Source organism: Triturus cristatus, chromosome 6, assembly GCF_964204655.1.
Source record: "Triturus cristatus chromosome 6, aTriCri1.1, whole genome shotgun sequence".
Lineage (NCBI taxonomy): Eukaryota > Metazoa > Chordata > Amphibia > Caudata > Salamandridae > Triturus > Triturus cristatus.
In genome coordinates, this window is record NC_140589.1 from 1,056,985,388 (window position 1) to 1,057,000,733 (window position 15,346).

The 15,346-nt window shown below is 44.4% G+C and overlaps 1 protein-coding gene across 14 annotated transcripts in view; it reads right to left on the reverse strand.

The window, feature by feature from the left end:
- The window catches only part of EPB41L2 (erythrocyte membrane protein band 4.1 like 2), a 680,749-nt gene that overhangs the window by 396,864 nt on the left and 268,539 nt on the right, over positions 1 to 15,346 (reverse strand). For all 14 annotated transcript variants that reach the window (XM_085611888.1, XM_085611891.1, XM_085611887.1 and 11 more), the window contains one exon: positions 2,143 to 2,361. In XM_085611888.1, the coding sequence (XP_085468014.1) occupies positions 2,143 to 2,361 (219 nt within the window). The remainder of the gene's footprint in view (positions 1 to 2,142; positions 2,362 to 15,346) is intronic.

Here is a 15,346-nt window from a genome sequence, read left to right on the forward strand (position 1 = left end):
CACAATTATTATTGGATGAATATTATTGAGGGCACTCAGTGTTTTTAAGAGTTGTTTATTTATGTTAATTATTTTTATATATTAAGGGAAAAGAATTTGTGGCTCTCCTGATGAAGACGCTTCCTAGCGTCTAAACGCGCGTTGAGAAGATCTTGATTACAGCCACCGTTTTTGTCTTTGTTCATGTGTAATTATGTTTGTCACATTGTATATTGATCTGTCATGTATATATATGTTTTGTGTAATGTACTGTATTTTTGTCTTATAATTTGAGATTATACATACATCATTGCTTTCAATGAAGCTATATATATATATATATATATATAAATAATCAATAGGTCTTTTGTAATCTACATATAATAAAAATCAAATATGTTTTTATAAATATTGTGTACACTGAGTTCCCTTTTGAATAAGTTACGGTTGTTATCATTACATAGTTGTAATATCTAGACTGCCTAGGGTGTTTAGATTCATAGTTGTGGACATATGACAGCCTATGAATACAGACGAGGTTGAGATAATCGTCAGAATATAAAGGTAGGTGGACTATTCATTTTACTGTAAAATCTATGTATTAGGTGATATTTATTCGTGGTAAATTATACTTATTAGATGCATATTGTATTTTAAACTAAAAATGTATTTTATGTTCTGAACGGAATATTATTAATGTAAAAATGTTTGTGTGTGTATTTGGTGGAAAGTGTTGGTTTTTGTGTGAAGTGTTTGGTGCCGATTTGCATGAAGGTGCTGGGTATGCACTTACATCCCACTATTTCTGTACATGAAACAGGAGCTAAGTGAAAGAGATTGCAAAATAAATTGTGTGAGAAAAAGCAAGAAAAAGAAAGTGACAATGAATTTTTGCATAAGGGCAGTACAGGGAAATCCTGTCTTTGTGTGACTGAACATGCATGACAGATAATAAAAGTGTAGAAGTGAATAATAGCTAAAGAGCGAGTAAGTCAATGTGTAAGAAATTTAGGGAGTACGCCAAAGTCAGTTAAAAGTATGAGTGATAAGCTATGTAAGCTAGGTAGATAGCTAAAGCATAAGTAAATGAGAGAAAAAGGCAAATGCTCAAATCCATATATTACCATGCATTCATAGTAATTCATCATGTTTCCAAGTCCAGACACACAAAGTTAGTTCCTAAATGTGGTCGCACAACTGAATCAAATTTGCAAAAAAAACTCCAATTGCTATTACTAAGATGATTTTTTTTTCATGTAGGTCAAAATTGGGGATGTAATTTACCACACCCGATAAATACAATTACTCCACTGTGAGGTATTTACCGAGTGAGTTATTCCAGGTTTAGGAGGTAAAATGAGATATGACCTGCGAAATCGGTGTCTATTGCCAACAATATGTGCATGTTTTTTGATTTTATCACACATTTTCCTTCACCAAATTTTGGCAGGTCTGACTTGTCGAAATCTGTCAGGGGAACACAGGGGTGCGATAACCATAGTATGACTCGAAATTGGGGCCTAACCACATAATATTTGCATTCATGATCTTGAAAAATGCAACTTATCTACTCCAGGTCAAAAGAAAAGTCATAAAAGTAAGTCTCTATAAAAGTCTGCACTGACAAATTGCTTTAAAAAAACTAAGGTTTGATTGTAAAAGTTGAACTAAAATTATTTAAAAACAGATGCCTCTTGCAATGTACCATAAGCGTAGGATTCAGGAATTACAAAACATATACTTCGAATGATGGTGGATTTATACAGTTGCTGGAATTAACCAGAATGGTTTATTTAAAAAAATGCAGAACTTTTATTATTAGTAATTTGAGTCTTCTTCTGCCATACAGTTGGATGACAATAAGTTTGACTGACAGGAGGACAGCACCCCATGCCATTTCTTTCTTTGAAAAAACTAAATCTGCTAAAAAGTCAACAATGGTAGGTTATTTTTTTCATGAATAAAGGCTATGCTAAGGGTAAGTTTCACTACATGCTGGCAGCAGCACTGTCATCTGCCGTTGAAATGAGAAGTCAAACCTTTGAATAAATATAGGGGAACATAGATGCATAATCACTTCACAGAGAAAAACAACGATCACTGTAAGAGTTTTGTAGTTCCTTTCTCCCAACGCAATTCAGGTATTAAAAGGCGCTGACTGACCTGTGAGATTTGTGTAAATCGACCACTTTCTCCTCCAATTCTTTAGTTTGATTAGGAGCAAACTGAAACTCATTGATGTGATCAATGGTATGTTCATCGGGATCGTAATCCCCCAACTCAGCCTGCAGGCTGTAGGATCCTAGAAGTGCATGAGTCACAAAGGAGCACGGCAAGCGCCCAGAAGCAATATCCTGACGAAGCTGAAGACACAGGAAATATCTGCAAGAAAACAGAGAAACACAAACCTAAGTACTAAACACATACTGTGCCAACAAATAAGCATAGTTATTGTAAAAGTAGACGAATATAATGGAACACAGTCTTGAATACTAGAGTATTACAATAAGACTAACCTGATTTCCCCGTAAAGGAAGGCATTCTTAGACTTGAATCTGAGGACTCTTGCCCTGAACATACCGTTCCCTAGTTATCCTTACACATCAGAATGCCTCAGAATACATTTAAATATAAATCCCCATTATCCCCTTTTTTCTACAAAGAAAGCTTCTCAGATTGGTCTGGAAACAATGAAGTTCAAAAGATATTTCGCCATATCAACTCTCTACAAACATGGTTCACACTTCTTCAATTTAACCTCTTCAGAACTGTCTACCACTTCTTTGGTTTTTATTTGAATGCTTACTGGCCGCCCTTAGGAATAAATATAGTTGTAATTGTAGGAAGGTGGATATCTGACTATGGTTACCCCCAACTTTTTGCCTAGTGTCTAGCTGGTTTTTCGACTTAGTTGGCCTGAGATCCTGCCATTCAGGGTCTCAGGCTGTCTGCTCTCTCTTTAAAATGGACTCCATGTACCCTAGGTACATAACCAATTGGTAAGGATCACCTTATTGGACCCTGTACAGTGTACCCTAGGTACCCAGGGCATAGGTGTACCCTAGGCCTCCCAGGGGCTGCAGCATGTATTATGCCACCCCTGGTCTGGCCTTCCAATCAGACACAACTGGCTGATCACTCAGCTGGGGCAAGGTCGTGTAATCACCCCTTGCTTAGATATAGTATGCCTATATCTACCCTTAAATATAGACACATGTGTACCTATCAGTCACTCCTATGGCAGGCCTTAACAATCCTGGAGGCAGAGTGCTTGGTAACATGTGAGATGGTGCTCTAGCATGAGCTGAGCCTGTCTGCAGCTTTCGGAACCATGTCCTTATAGCTGTTCTATGATATAGCCTACCATATACTCTTAAAGTACCTTTTAATCTTAAACGGTTATGGTAACTATGGTTTGGCTTTATCAAAACATGTCGTGTAAGGTGTCTAACACTTTGGAATAATACCCCCATACCATTTCTGGTGATGAGGATATTATTCCTCCCATCTAGAGGGAGAGACATGTTAAAATCCTACTTTGCTGTTTAACTCTAACCAAAGCCTCAGCATCACAAAATGGATGCTGCTGCCACGACACAAGTCTGACCTCCTGCAGCTGGGAGTGATCCCAGCCAGGGAGGCCTGGACAATAGGTTTCCTGCTTGGGGAGGTGCTAGCACCTCCCCAGACAGCCTTTAGTGTATTGGGGCAGGGTGGGCTGAAAGGAATGAGACATGCCTGGGGCACACAAGGTGTTCCTTGCATAGTCCAGTTCAAACCGGCGCTGGGGCACTCCAGCCCCAGCTCTGGCGCGAAACTGGACAAAGGGAAGTGGGTGTAACCACCCCCTCCCAGGTCCCACCCATAAGGTGTGACCTAGCAGGTATCCCAGCCCCCCAGATTAGTATAAGAGTGGGAGTTGGGCCTCAAGACTTTAGATTATCCTGAACCTGCAAAACTGAACAGAAACTCTGGACCTTCGACATTCGACGAAAGAAGAAGACTGAAGAATCTCCCTTGTAGCCAAGGAGTGGCTACCCTGTGCAAACAGGCACCATCAAGAGACTACCCTTTGCTTTGCGACCGTTCTACGAGGAACCGACTGCAGAGCCCGACCAGAGCCTTGACTTCCAGACTTCTCCGACCCTCATCCACATCTGCAGCAGAGCTGAGATCCGTGGAGGCGACGAGCGACGTGGGACCGGCTACCTGGGAAAAGTGGCTAGTAACTTACAGCGCAGCTTCTGAGGTACCCTCGAAGTTGTGCACCGGGGATTGAGAAGCCCCAACCCCAAGCACCATCTGCACCGAAGATCAGCCCCCCACACTCCACGAGTCCTGCGTGGGGCCCTTCAGCATTTTCCTGCTTGCCGCGTCTGTCCGGTTGCTTGCCCGCTGGCTAGTGGCCTCTGTGACGACGCACCCTGAAATCTTCTGCGCTGGTTTGGCTCCTCCAGACTGGCTCCCGCTTCTCTGCAAAGAAGAAGCACCCCAGACCTTCCTGGTCTGCACCAGAAGCAAGTCCTTTGTTCTTCGTGGGTTCCGCTTGCCAAGGCTTGGTGAGTCCTAGTCCAACTTCGACGCCGCCGACAGCAAGAGCCTTCGTGGGACAGCTCGCCTCCTGGTCCTGGTCGTCCTCGACGCTTCCTGGTCCTCCTGGCTGCAGCGACAAGCTTCACCTTCACCTGCAACTCTTCACGACATCGCCTGGTTCCTTCCTGGTTCCACGTGGTCACTGGCTAGTGACCTTGACTCTGTCCCTTCTGCTTGCAGGTTTCTTCTCTTCTTGATCCCAGCCTTGGGATCCACCGGACACTCTTCACTGACTGCCTGTCAGCATCTTTCTTCAGGCATCCATAGGAGTCGACGACGAAAACGACGCATCTTCACCCCTATGCACCCGCAGCCTGTGGGCTAGGTAACTTGGGTACTCCGGTGCTCATCAGGATAGTGACTATCCTAGTGTCTAGTTTTCAAGTCTCAACTTCCTAGCTACTCCGGAAGTGTCCTAAATCTATCTATTTCTAAACTGTAACATTGCTATTGACTTTTACGCATTACGCGTGAGTGTTTCCACTCTGCACACGAATCCCGTGGGCCTCCCACTTCCTAACTAACGCTAGTGTAGTGTAGCCCCAGCGATTCCCTAGGCCTAGGCCTATTCTATTTCCGTGACAGTGGTTCTTATACCACTTACTTAGTATATGGTTTGCGTGGCCCCTAGGGCCTAACTGTATTACTTACCTGTGTGACTTACTGTATGCATTAATAAGACTGTGTTGTACTTACCTCTAATCTCATAAAGAGTGCTGAGGGTTTGCTTAGAATAAATACACTTTATTTTATATATATATCTGTTGTGGTGTCCTTTCATTTGGTATTCAAGGGATTATATATGGTATCACAGCTGGCTTCACATGCCATTCAGAGTTTAGCCTAAGACTGCTCTTGTCCATGCTACCACTAGGATAGCTGGTCTATAAGGTTGACTTTACAACCAATCACCATAAGGGTATTTGGACTGATATAAGGTGTACACTATAACTAGTGACATCATACATCAGGCCAACTTCTCACAGTAATTAGTATTTGCCACACTTTATGCCACCTTCTTCTACTGAATGATCTGGAGGGGAGGATGAACATCGGTTCAAAATAACAAAGAGTGAAATGATTTTGGTGGCTTTTATAGACAAACCACGCAACAAGGTAGAAGCTACAGAGCAAAAAATGACCTATGAAGGCAAGTTATAAAGCAATGATTCGCTGCTTAAGGAGTACCTTATAACAGGAGGGACGGTTTGCCTGATGAGAGGTTGAAGACAGAATCAATAGTGCAATAATGAAGAGGAAATTTATTGAGAGGTTCCACTTTCCATTAGTACATTCTGATGTCAATCTGAAGTATTAAGTTGAGCAGTTGGAAAATTTCTACACGACTGCAGAAGTTGAATCAGAAATGCTGGTAGGCCTCAATACAGAGTACCGGTGTAATCCAATCTAGATAGGATAGATGCCTGTACAATATCTTTCTGAGCTTCCCAAGGAAAAGAGGCAGGATTTTGTTTTGAAGGCTTAATTTTCCAAAAGCACGCTTTTACCTCAGAAGAAATTTGGTCCTTAAAGGAAAGCCAAACATTAATTACAACCTCTAGATTTCTAGCAGATCCTGTAGCCAAGGACCATCTCCAGGCCAGCGACCCTATTAAAGGGGGACAGATGGAACCAGAAATGAAGGATTTCTGTCTCATTCAGGTTGCACAGGAAGTGATTTACTTTCAACCAGCCGATGTCGGTCCTCATACAAGCTGAGAAAGATTCCCTTGCCAAATCCGTGGTCCCCCTCGCAGGAAAACAGAATCTGGATATCATCAGCATTGGGCATAACATTAATGCTGTATGGCTTCATCAGAAAACCCAAGAGGAACATTTAAACATTAAACAGCGTAGGGCTTAATGCTGACCTTTGAGGAACTCTAATTGAGGGTTTTTGCACTGGGAAAGTATGGTTTCATACATACTGTCATCCAAAAAGGAGCTAAGGCATTTCAAGGCTTCGCCACCCAGTCCGCTGTCTGCTAGACGTTGAATTAACGTATTGTGACAGATGGGGTGTGGTCTCGCCAAACTGAAAGATGTCCGCACAGTAAGGGAGCTCTACTGGGGAGTCTGGGATCCGACTGATCAACCGATCACAGGGCGTCCATTAGCAGCATCCACACACACGGGACCCTTATAGACACAAGCGGTCCTGCTTGAGTTGCGATCGGACAGAGCAGAGCCTAATACTGCGTCGCTCGCTTGTGAGGCACTGAGGAAGCGGCCACGGCCTGGTGGAGGTGCGCCCTGGGCCCGTGGTGCACTTTACTCGCGGGTTGAGAGACTCTCCCTCATGGCTGGAACGGCTGAGTGGAGCGCAGCCAAGGATATACGCCCGCTCCTCCTGGAGAATTTACACCGAGCCGCATTCCGGGTAAGGACCCAATGCCTGCAACAGGGGAGAGAGCAGCAAGCTGCTTATCTACATACCTTGCCTTCTTGCCGGGCCCCATGTTGGGGACGGGTCACCGAAGCTGCACTGACATAGGCGCAGCCAGATAGTTCTACTGCACATGGCGGCCACACTGGAAAAAGTCGAACTCGCACTCACCATGTTCTAGACTGGCAGAACCTGGGCTGGCGACAAGGTGAACTGGTTGGGGAACACAAGTGAAACGAATAAGCTGCTCAGACCCATATGGTATTGGGACCGGTTGAACAGACCCTGTTGATCCAGCCACGTGCAACCTTTCTTGGACCGGAGGAGAGGCCCATAAACTACTCTCAAGGTACTAACAGAGTGACGCTCTCTCAATCCCTGGCCGAGTAGTGCCACTACAAGCACTAATCACTGGTCGAGGTCTGGATATGCTTTGAACTACAGTGTGGGTGGTCGGATGGTAATGCAGCATCCACTTAAGCCACCAGGACATTGCTAAATACATATAACGGCCTAAGAAGAACGCGGTGAGTGGGGCTGGAGCTCGCCCCCGGCAGAGCTCCCAGTCGACATCGGCACGCCACTAGCCAGCGACTAAACTTCCCCATAAGGGTAGGACCTGCTGGCCCTCAATCACGCCAAATATGGGCAAACACGAGGGGTGCCAAACCAAGCTCACATTTGAGAGAAAGCACTGCGCCAGACAAGCGAACCACACAGAAGATAATGGGGCGGGTGTCCAACCGGGCGGAGGACTCCGATGATCATGAACTGGACTTGAAAGAAATACTCAAACACTAAAACGAGTCTGAAAAACAGATTCAAAACTAGACCTACTCACATCGTGTCTAGATAAAGTGAGAGGAAGAGTGGATGATCATGATGCTAGACTCAATAAACTGGAGACTCAAGTCTCGGACGTTGATGACAATCAGGCAGTTGCAAGGGAACAGCTCTTCTGTATGGACAAAGTACTGGGATCTTATAAAGCTTAAAAACGAAGACCTCGAAGCCAGATCGAGAAGAAATTACATCTGCATTTTGGGGGTGTCCCGAAGAATTCTGCGATCACCAAAATGGAGGACTTTGTGGACACATGAGACCTCTTTGGAGCAGACCTATCATCGGTGTTCATCGTCGAAAGGGCCCACAGGTCTCTCGGCCAAAGACCGCCTCCCGGAGCACCCCCGACCTATTATGGTGCGACTGCTGAACTATACAGATCGCAACGCAATACTCAGGCTGGCTTGAGAAAAGGGGCGGATCCAGCATAAAGGAGACAACATATCCTTTTACCCCGACTTCACCGTGACGGTGTAGGCCGCCCGCCGAGACTTCCTACTAGCCAAACGTCTGCTACAACAGGCAGGTGTGCAGTATGCCCTCTTATACCCGGCCAAACTCAAGATCATGCATGAGGGCAAGGCCCATTACTTTACAGACGCAAAACAAGCACTTAAGTTTGCCTAACAGAAAATACAGCCAGCAAGATCCCAGGCGGACTCACCACACTCATCGGCGTAGGCACGAGTGAGTGACAATGATTAGCAATCAAGAATTGGTTATGTTGAAACACAGTGATCAGTAGCCTGCAATGTGTAAACGTGCAGTTAACTCAATATTTGTCTTGCAATATTACTTTGGTATGCAATGCTGTTAGACACTCAACACTTGGATCTTCGCAATTATGTGCCCCCTGTTTTCATAACAATGTCTATTTCTATTTTTTGCTGCGCTTGGGACGCCCTAATATTATACTCAGACACCCTGCCTCTATGGTGGGATGTTAACTTGGAGATTCCACAGCCCAAGGGATTATTCCCTGATATAGATATTGTGGAGTTGGAAATCAAACTTTTTCGGGAGTTGGTGTGGGTGGGGGAGGGCAGGAAGTTACATCAATGTTCTTAGGGATCTTGGTGAGAAGGGTTTAGAATTGTTTGTAACTGTTGTTGGCCAGAATCTAGACATGGTTACCTTAGCACTCAGCACTAACATGGGTCAGGCATTGACACTACATACACACATACAAAGCTGCGACCTCCTTGCTACAAGATCCTCCTTTCTTCATCCAAAGCTGAAGTGAATGGCCGCGGTTAATATCCTTACGTGGAATATACACGGACTGAATGATAGCAGGAAGGTTCGACTAGAGCTTACTGGACCAGACACAAAATCGACATTTGTTTACTCCTTGAAACCCACTTATCCAGGGCATGTCTCCCTAGCTTTCTCACGCGGGGTGGGGAATGTCGTCTACTTCAACTTATTCCACTTATGTGAGACGGATATGCATCCTCATGAGCAAGGGCCTTGCCTGGAAAACGACCCAACTGTATTAGCGACGCAGATGGCCGGTATGTCATATTAACAGGTACGTTATTTAACCACCCTATAACACTGGCTAGGTAAATTGGGGGAAATCCATACTTTTCCCCCTGATAGGAGTGACTTCCCCCTTCATTCTGGACTACCCACTACAGTGGGCTGAGGGCCAGGTCAAATATTTAGGCATACTGTTAAGCTGGAATATCGAAGAGATATGGCAGTGCAATTTTAAAAAGGTCCTGAATTGGCTGACGGAGGGAATCCCAGTTTGGTTTAAACTACCCCTGTCCATGGCAGGCGCATAGCCATTACAAAAATGGCAGAGCTACCTAAATTCCTTTATTTATTTGTGAACATTTCAATACCACTCACCATTTGCTTCTGTAAGAAAGTTCGATCCAACCTGACTACGCTGATTTGGGCCGGCCAGCAACCGCAGGTGAAATACGAACTGTTAACATTACCACAGTCGCACGGTGGACTGGGTGACCAGATTTTCATTTATAAGCGCTGTGCGCTCAGGCACATTTTTTACATTATTGGACTCACCCCACCCCCTTCCAACCCCATGTCGCGATCGAGACAGATAGAGCTTCCCCATGGCCACTAGCCACTGTACTGTTTCTGCCATACGAATCACCTGCCCTAGATATTGATACCACACAATGTATGGTAGGAACTCAGGAGGTGCACAGGCACTAAACAGCTCTATGCCCAGTCCGTCCCAGTAGCCAATCACCCCTTGCTGCCTCCTCGAGAGGATAAAGGCGCAATTAACCGCCCAAAAAGGTTAGACATCCACACGTTTGCAGACCTGTATTCAGATGGTCGATTCCTTGATCCCCCCCCTAGGGGCATCCAGCAATGCTACACTGGCACCACTAGATGCTCTTCTTTATTTCTAACTATGCGCAACATGTTGCACACTTCACGACACCTTCCCAGCCTCTCCGAGGACATTGCAAGCCCTGGAACATATATACACAACTCCCTCACAGCGCAAGATAACATCTCTTTACCGGCACATGAAACAGGCCACGCCAGTGACTGCTCGAAAGGCGCGCATGGCCTGGAATGTAGACCTAGCATTCATCCTATCCGATGCGCAATGGTTGTTTTGCCGCAGCCAACTTGAGATGATCTCTCCCAATTACCGACTGCATCAGATTCATTTTAAATTATTTACATAGATTATAACGCACACCGGTATAATTATTTGGGATGGGGCTGTCTTCTGACTCTCATTGCCTGCGCTGCCATGCACCACAATCAGAATTTATACACCTTGCATGGCGCTGTCCTGAAATTGCAGTTTATTGGGGCGAGGTCTTTCACATACTAGAAAAAATCATAAGTATGCCTGTCTCGTTCTCACCACTTTTGGGATTATTGGGATATGTTAAAGATGTGCCCTGGGAATTCCGCAAACTGATCGCTCTACTGCTCCTCCTTGCAGAACGTCATGTGGCAATGCACTGGGGGAGGCCGCGAGCTCCAACATGCAAAGATTGGCTCATAGACATTGTATACCGCCACGAACAATTGACTATATATTGGGACTGGATGCCATAGCACTCAACATCCTTCGTGGGACAGCTCGTATAGGCTCCTGGTCATCCTCGACGTCTCCTGGTCCCTGCAGCTGTAGAGTCAAGGTCTCCATCTTCACACCTGAAGCACCCGACATCGGTAGGCATTAGTCACTGAGCCCCTGGTCACTCCTTAGTGACCCAGACTCTGTCCTCTTGGCTTTCAGGTTCCTTCCATCAAGAATCCACCTGTGGGTTCCACGGGACACTTTTCTTCTTTCCAGCAGTGGCATTTCTTGGAAGGCTCTCATTGAGAATGACGGCGGTTTCCGACGCTACTTCGACCCTATGCACCCTATGAAACCAAGACCGGCGGAGCGTGGCGCGCGCGCGCTTGGGGGCGGGGGAGCGGACCCTTTGAAGTGCTCCCAAAAGGCGGATTGCATGGCGGCACGATGCGCGTGATTGTGCGCGTGCTAGCCATGCAATCCACTTTTTGGGAGCACTTTTCAAACCCGCTTTCTATAGTCTCGCTTTGCGATCGCTTACGCGATAGCAAGGTCGAGAACTAAAAATAGCGCTACTAGTTAATATTCCTGTTATTTGTAGACAGGTTGTTACTACACATTTACTGGCACATGCCAATAACGGGGGAGACTTTACCTACATGGTTGAGGCACACGAAGCTTATGAATGCTGAGCTTTTTATTTCGGGGTTCAGTTTCCTGCAGTAGACGCCTATTCACAAACATTTTATACATACACTGAGGCAGCAGTTCAAGCTACATCTAGACCTTTTGAATTCTGAGAAATAACATTAGCATACAAGGAACATCCATATTGGTCCCAAGGCATCTCCCACACACTCCAACAGGTAAGACTGGGCCCTCTCAGTATTGACGGGATAACCAGAACAGTCTTAGCCATCTACACACTACATCCAAATGCAGGTGCATTAAATAATTGTGATCTGCTTGGTCACTATACCCAGTTAATTAGATATAGACGTCTAATGCAGATTGTACTGCAGACAATAATTACTGCCCCAACAAGGGCTGTTCAAGCTGGGCAGCCACAGTTAACTGTGCTTGCAATATGTCTAGCAACTATTAATTCTATTATGGGTAAAACACCCACCAAATGGGAAGAAATTCCGTTTTGGGCTACACAAAAAACAAATCAACTGGAGTTTCCCCATATGGGACCCCAAGTTAAATTTAGAATTCTCACTGAGTGTTCCACTTGGTAATGTTGCCCCAGTTGAAGACTGTGGCACATGGGGTAAGGTCTTTGCTGCCATATAACACATGGCACCCCATCAATTGCTGCTTTGGCTTAAGAGCTTCAGCAAATTCACAATGAACACAAGGTGGACGCTGCGCTGAATTTGGGAATTCAATTAATTGTCAATTTTGCCTCAGTATCCTCATCGATTTTAAGTAACACAAAAAGGGAGGCAGCATCTTTGACTAAACGAAAAAGTCTCATGTCAGTTCCGCTGTTGATCAGGAACACAAGCTACCTAGAATTATTTCTGAGACCGATGCTTACATAGGTCAAGACAGTGTGGGAACCAGGTCTGATAAGCCACAACTAAAACAAAATATAATACAGATACCACCAAGCAGACACCTGAGGCTTCTAAAAAATGCTGAGATAAAAATAATAAAAAAGAAAAACAGAAAACGCGAAGTGGATTCCCTCAACAGGAGTCCTCTGAAAAATGCTATAATATACGTAATGGTGATACAATTAAACAGCTCAATATATATATATATATATCAGTATTCTGATACACATTCCTCTCGTTCCTTTCAGACAAAAAGTCAGAGAGTGGGATGAGGCGAACAGAGACAGGAAGTGTATGTGAAACTGAAAAAGGACTCATCAAGCTTCCCAGATCTCATCATAAAAAAGGATGAGAAACTTCCACAATAAAAACCACATTTTAAAAAGAAGAGAGTGACAGGAATTTCCTCTAAATACGTCACAGATACTCAGGACACTTCTTCTGAACAAGACGTGGGCAAAAACACTGATCAACAGCGCAGCAGAGGTCACAATAGTTCGCCAGACTATTCAAGGGTTTCTGGTGGCCAGACCGACTAACGAATACATTCAAGTTGACACTCCAGATCAGCAGCTAAGCCCTTCTGATAGACTTTAGAATTTGGACATCCAAATTGAGGGTGGCATGTAGGATTAAAGTAATATTCTGGCAGAATTTGACAAATGCATATGGGCATTCTCTTGGCTGAGGTTGACTGGCCGCCTGAGTTAGTTACAAAAGTCCCACAGGGGAAGGCAGCAATATCATCCTTTTCTAGTTTTGTTCCTGAGGAACTAAAACAAGCACATGCCACAGTAAGGGCCCCTGCACAAGCTCCAGTATTACATTGAAATCAACAAGCTCAAACCCACATGTGCAACCACAATATCCTATTAAATCTGAAGCTAAACACCCTCTTAGGGAAATGTTATCCCAATTAGAATATCAAGGCATAACTGAGCCTTGCAGTTCTTTTATGAATAATCCTTTATTTCCTTTAGCTAAACCGGTCATTCCTATTGCATAGTCTTAAACTACAGACATTTAAACAGTCATACATACACCTTTGTTATACAAAATTCACATAGCACAGCTTTGATGAACAACATTGTTCGGAAAAAATACAAAACTACATTAGACAATTACAATTGCATTTTGTGTCAAAATATAGCACCTAAAAGCAGAGATTTGATGGCGTTTACTACCTTAGGGACCCAGAGAAAACTCTGCGGGATCCCACAGAGGTGTAAAAACAGTCCAGGTCTGCTTGCTCTCTTGTGATATCAATTCTTCAAAAAAAAAATATTCTGATGAATTGTACTATGTTGATGACATTTATCTTACAGCTAATGATTTAAACACACATTTGGCCAGAGGAGGTTGTATCATTTTGGGATTCGCTGATCATGGATACAAATTTAATTTTCCAAAATATAAAACTGCTTTTCTTAGTGTATTTTTTTAGGCTACAAATAATCAAATGAAGCCAGAAGCCTTGCACCACACTTTGTTAAGACGTGCACTCTTGCACCTACCAAATACCTACCAAATACATTTAAAAACCTTGGCAGAACTTACATACCAGTTAATGCGCAACAGGTTAAACAGTTGTACAATTTAATTTATCCTGATTTTTCAGACAAACATCGGGCTACAGAACATTCTGATATTCTCAGAACATTGCAAACAGGCATGCTTGCATCCAAACACTTACACACTGATGTTAACACCACTAAATTTGCGATCCACATACTTGTGGGTTTCACTGGCTCTACATACATCACCTTTAAAGAAGGTGAAATGTACAGATTGCTTATAAATCGCAATTATATTCCAATGCAGAAATGTGTTTTGCATCAAAAGAAAAATTCTGACTGTAGTTCAAACAGCTGTCCTCAAGTAACATCCATTGGCACAGAGGAAACGCATAATTGTGGTTTCTCCCATTCTAGCCTTAGAGGCTGTCACCAAGGCAAGCATTCCTAACCCAAAAGCCTTCCTTACGTTCATGATGCATCCAGTGGGCCACTTTCCTGACAGCTACTGATGTAGATTACATTTTTGACCCTACACTAAGAACAAAAGAATTTCACATGTATGGACAAGAATATCCCATGATGAGTGAAATTGTGCCTCTAAATCAGTGTGATTTTATAATATATTTACAGCTAGTTCAGCCCAGCCTGTGTTTGATACTAAGCATGAGTACTCAGCAGCATGTGCTGAGTTGAAGGGTGTCATGACAGATGGCGAGCTTCAGGCACAAAAACATACTCAGAAATTTTGGGTGACTGTACCACTCAGCTGGCTGAATTAAAAGCTTTGGTTCTGGAAAAGCAGAATATGGCTCCAGAAGTTCTCAATCAATCTATCAGGATTTGTAGAGTGTGGCTACATCCCCCATGAGGGTCTCGAGGTGCTGTCTGATAAACTGCCTGTTCTCCTAACGGTTGACCATCCATGTCTTGAGGTCCTTCCTGAATTGCTGGAGCGATGGTGAGGCTCTGAGGTGCAGAGGGAGGTCGTTCCAAGTCTTTGCCACCTAATGGGAGAAAGAGGAAGCTGCTTGTCCCGCGGATGCGACGAGTGGCAACTAAGGTGAGGGATCCGGATCAGAGTTTCCTGGTGAAAGGTCACGCGCTGGTTGAGGTATGCAGGTCTTTCAATGTCCAATGGCTTGTACGCGTGGCTGAGTATCTTGTACTGGCATCTCTTGATGACTCGTAGCAAATGGAGTTTCCTAAACGTCCAAGTGCATCAGTCTGAGGAGGTCGAAAATTAGCCTGGCCGCTTTGTTCTGGACTGTCTGGAACTTCTTCATACATTTAAGAGCACACGGAGCATGAGCAAGCAGGCGATGGAGATGGCACTGGCTTGCTTTTCATGGATATCTGGCTGTCATGGATAATGCCAAGTTTGCGGGATTGTTCTGTGGGTATTGGGGTGGGGCACAGCTCCGGGAACCACCTTGGTTGTTCCAGA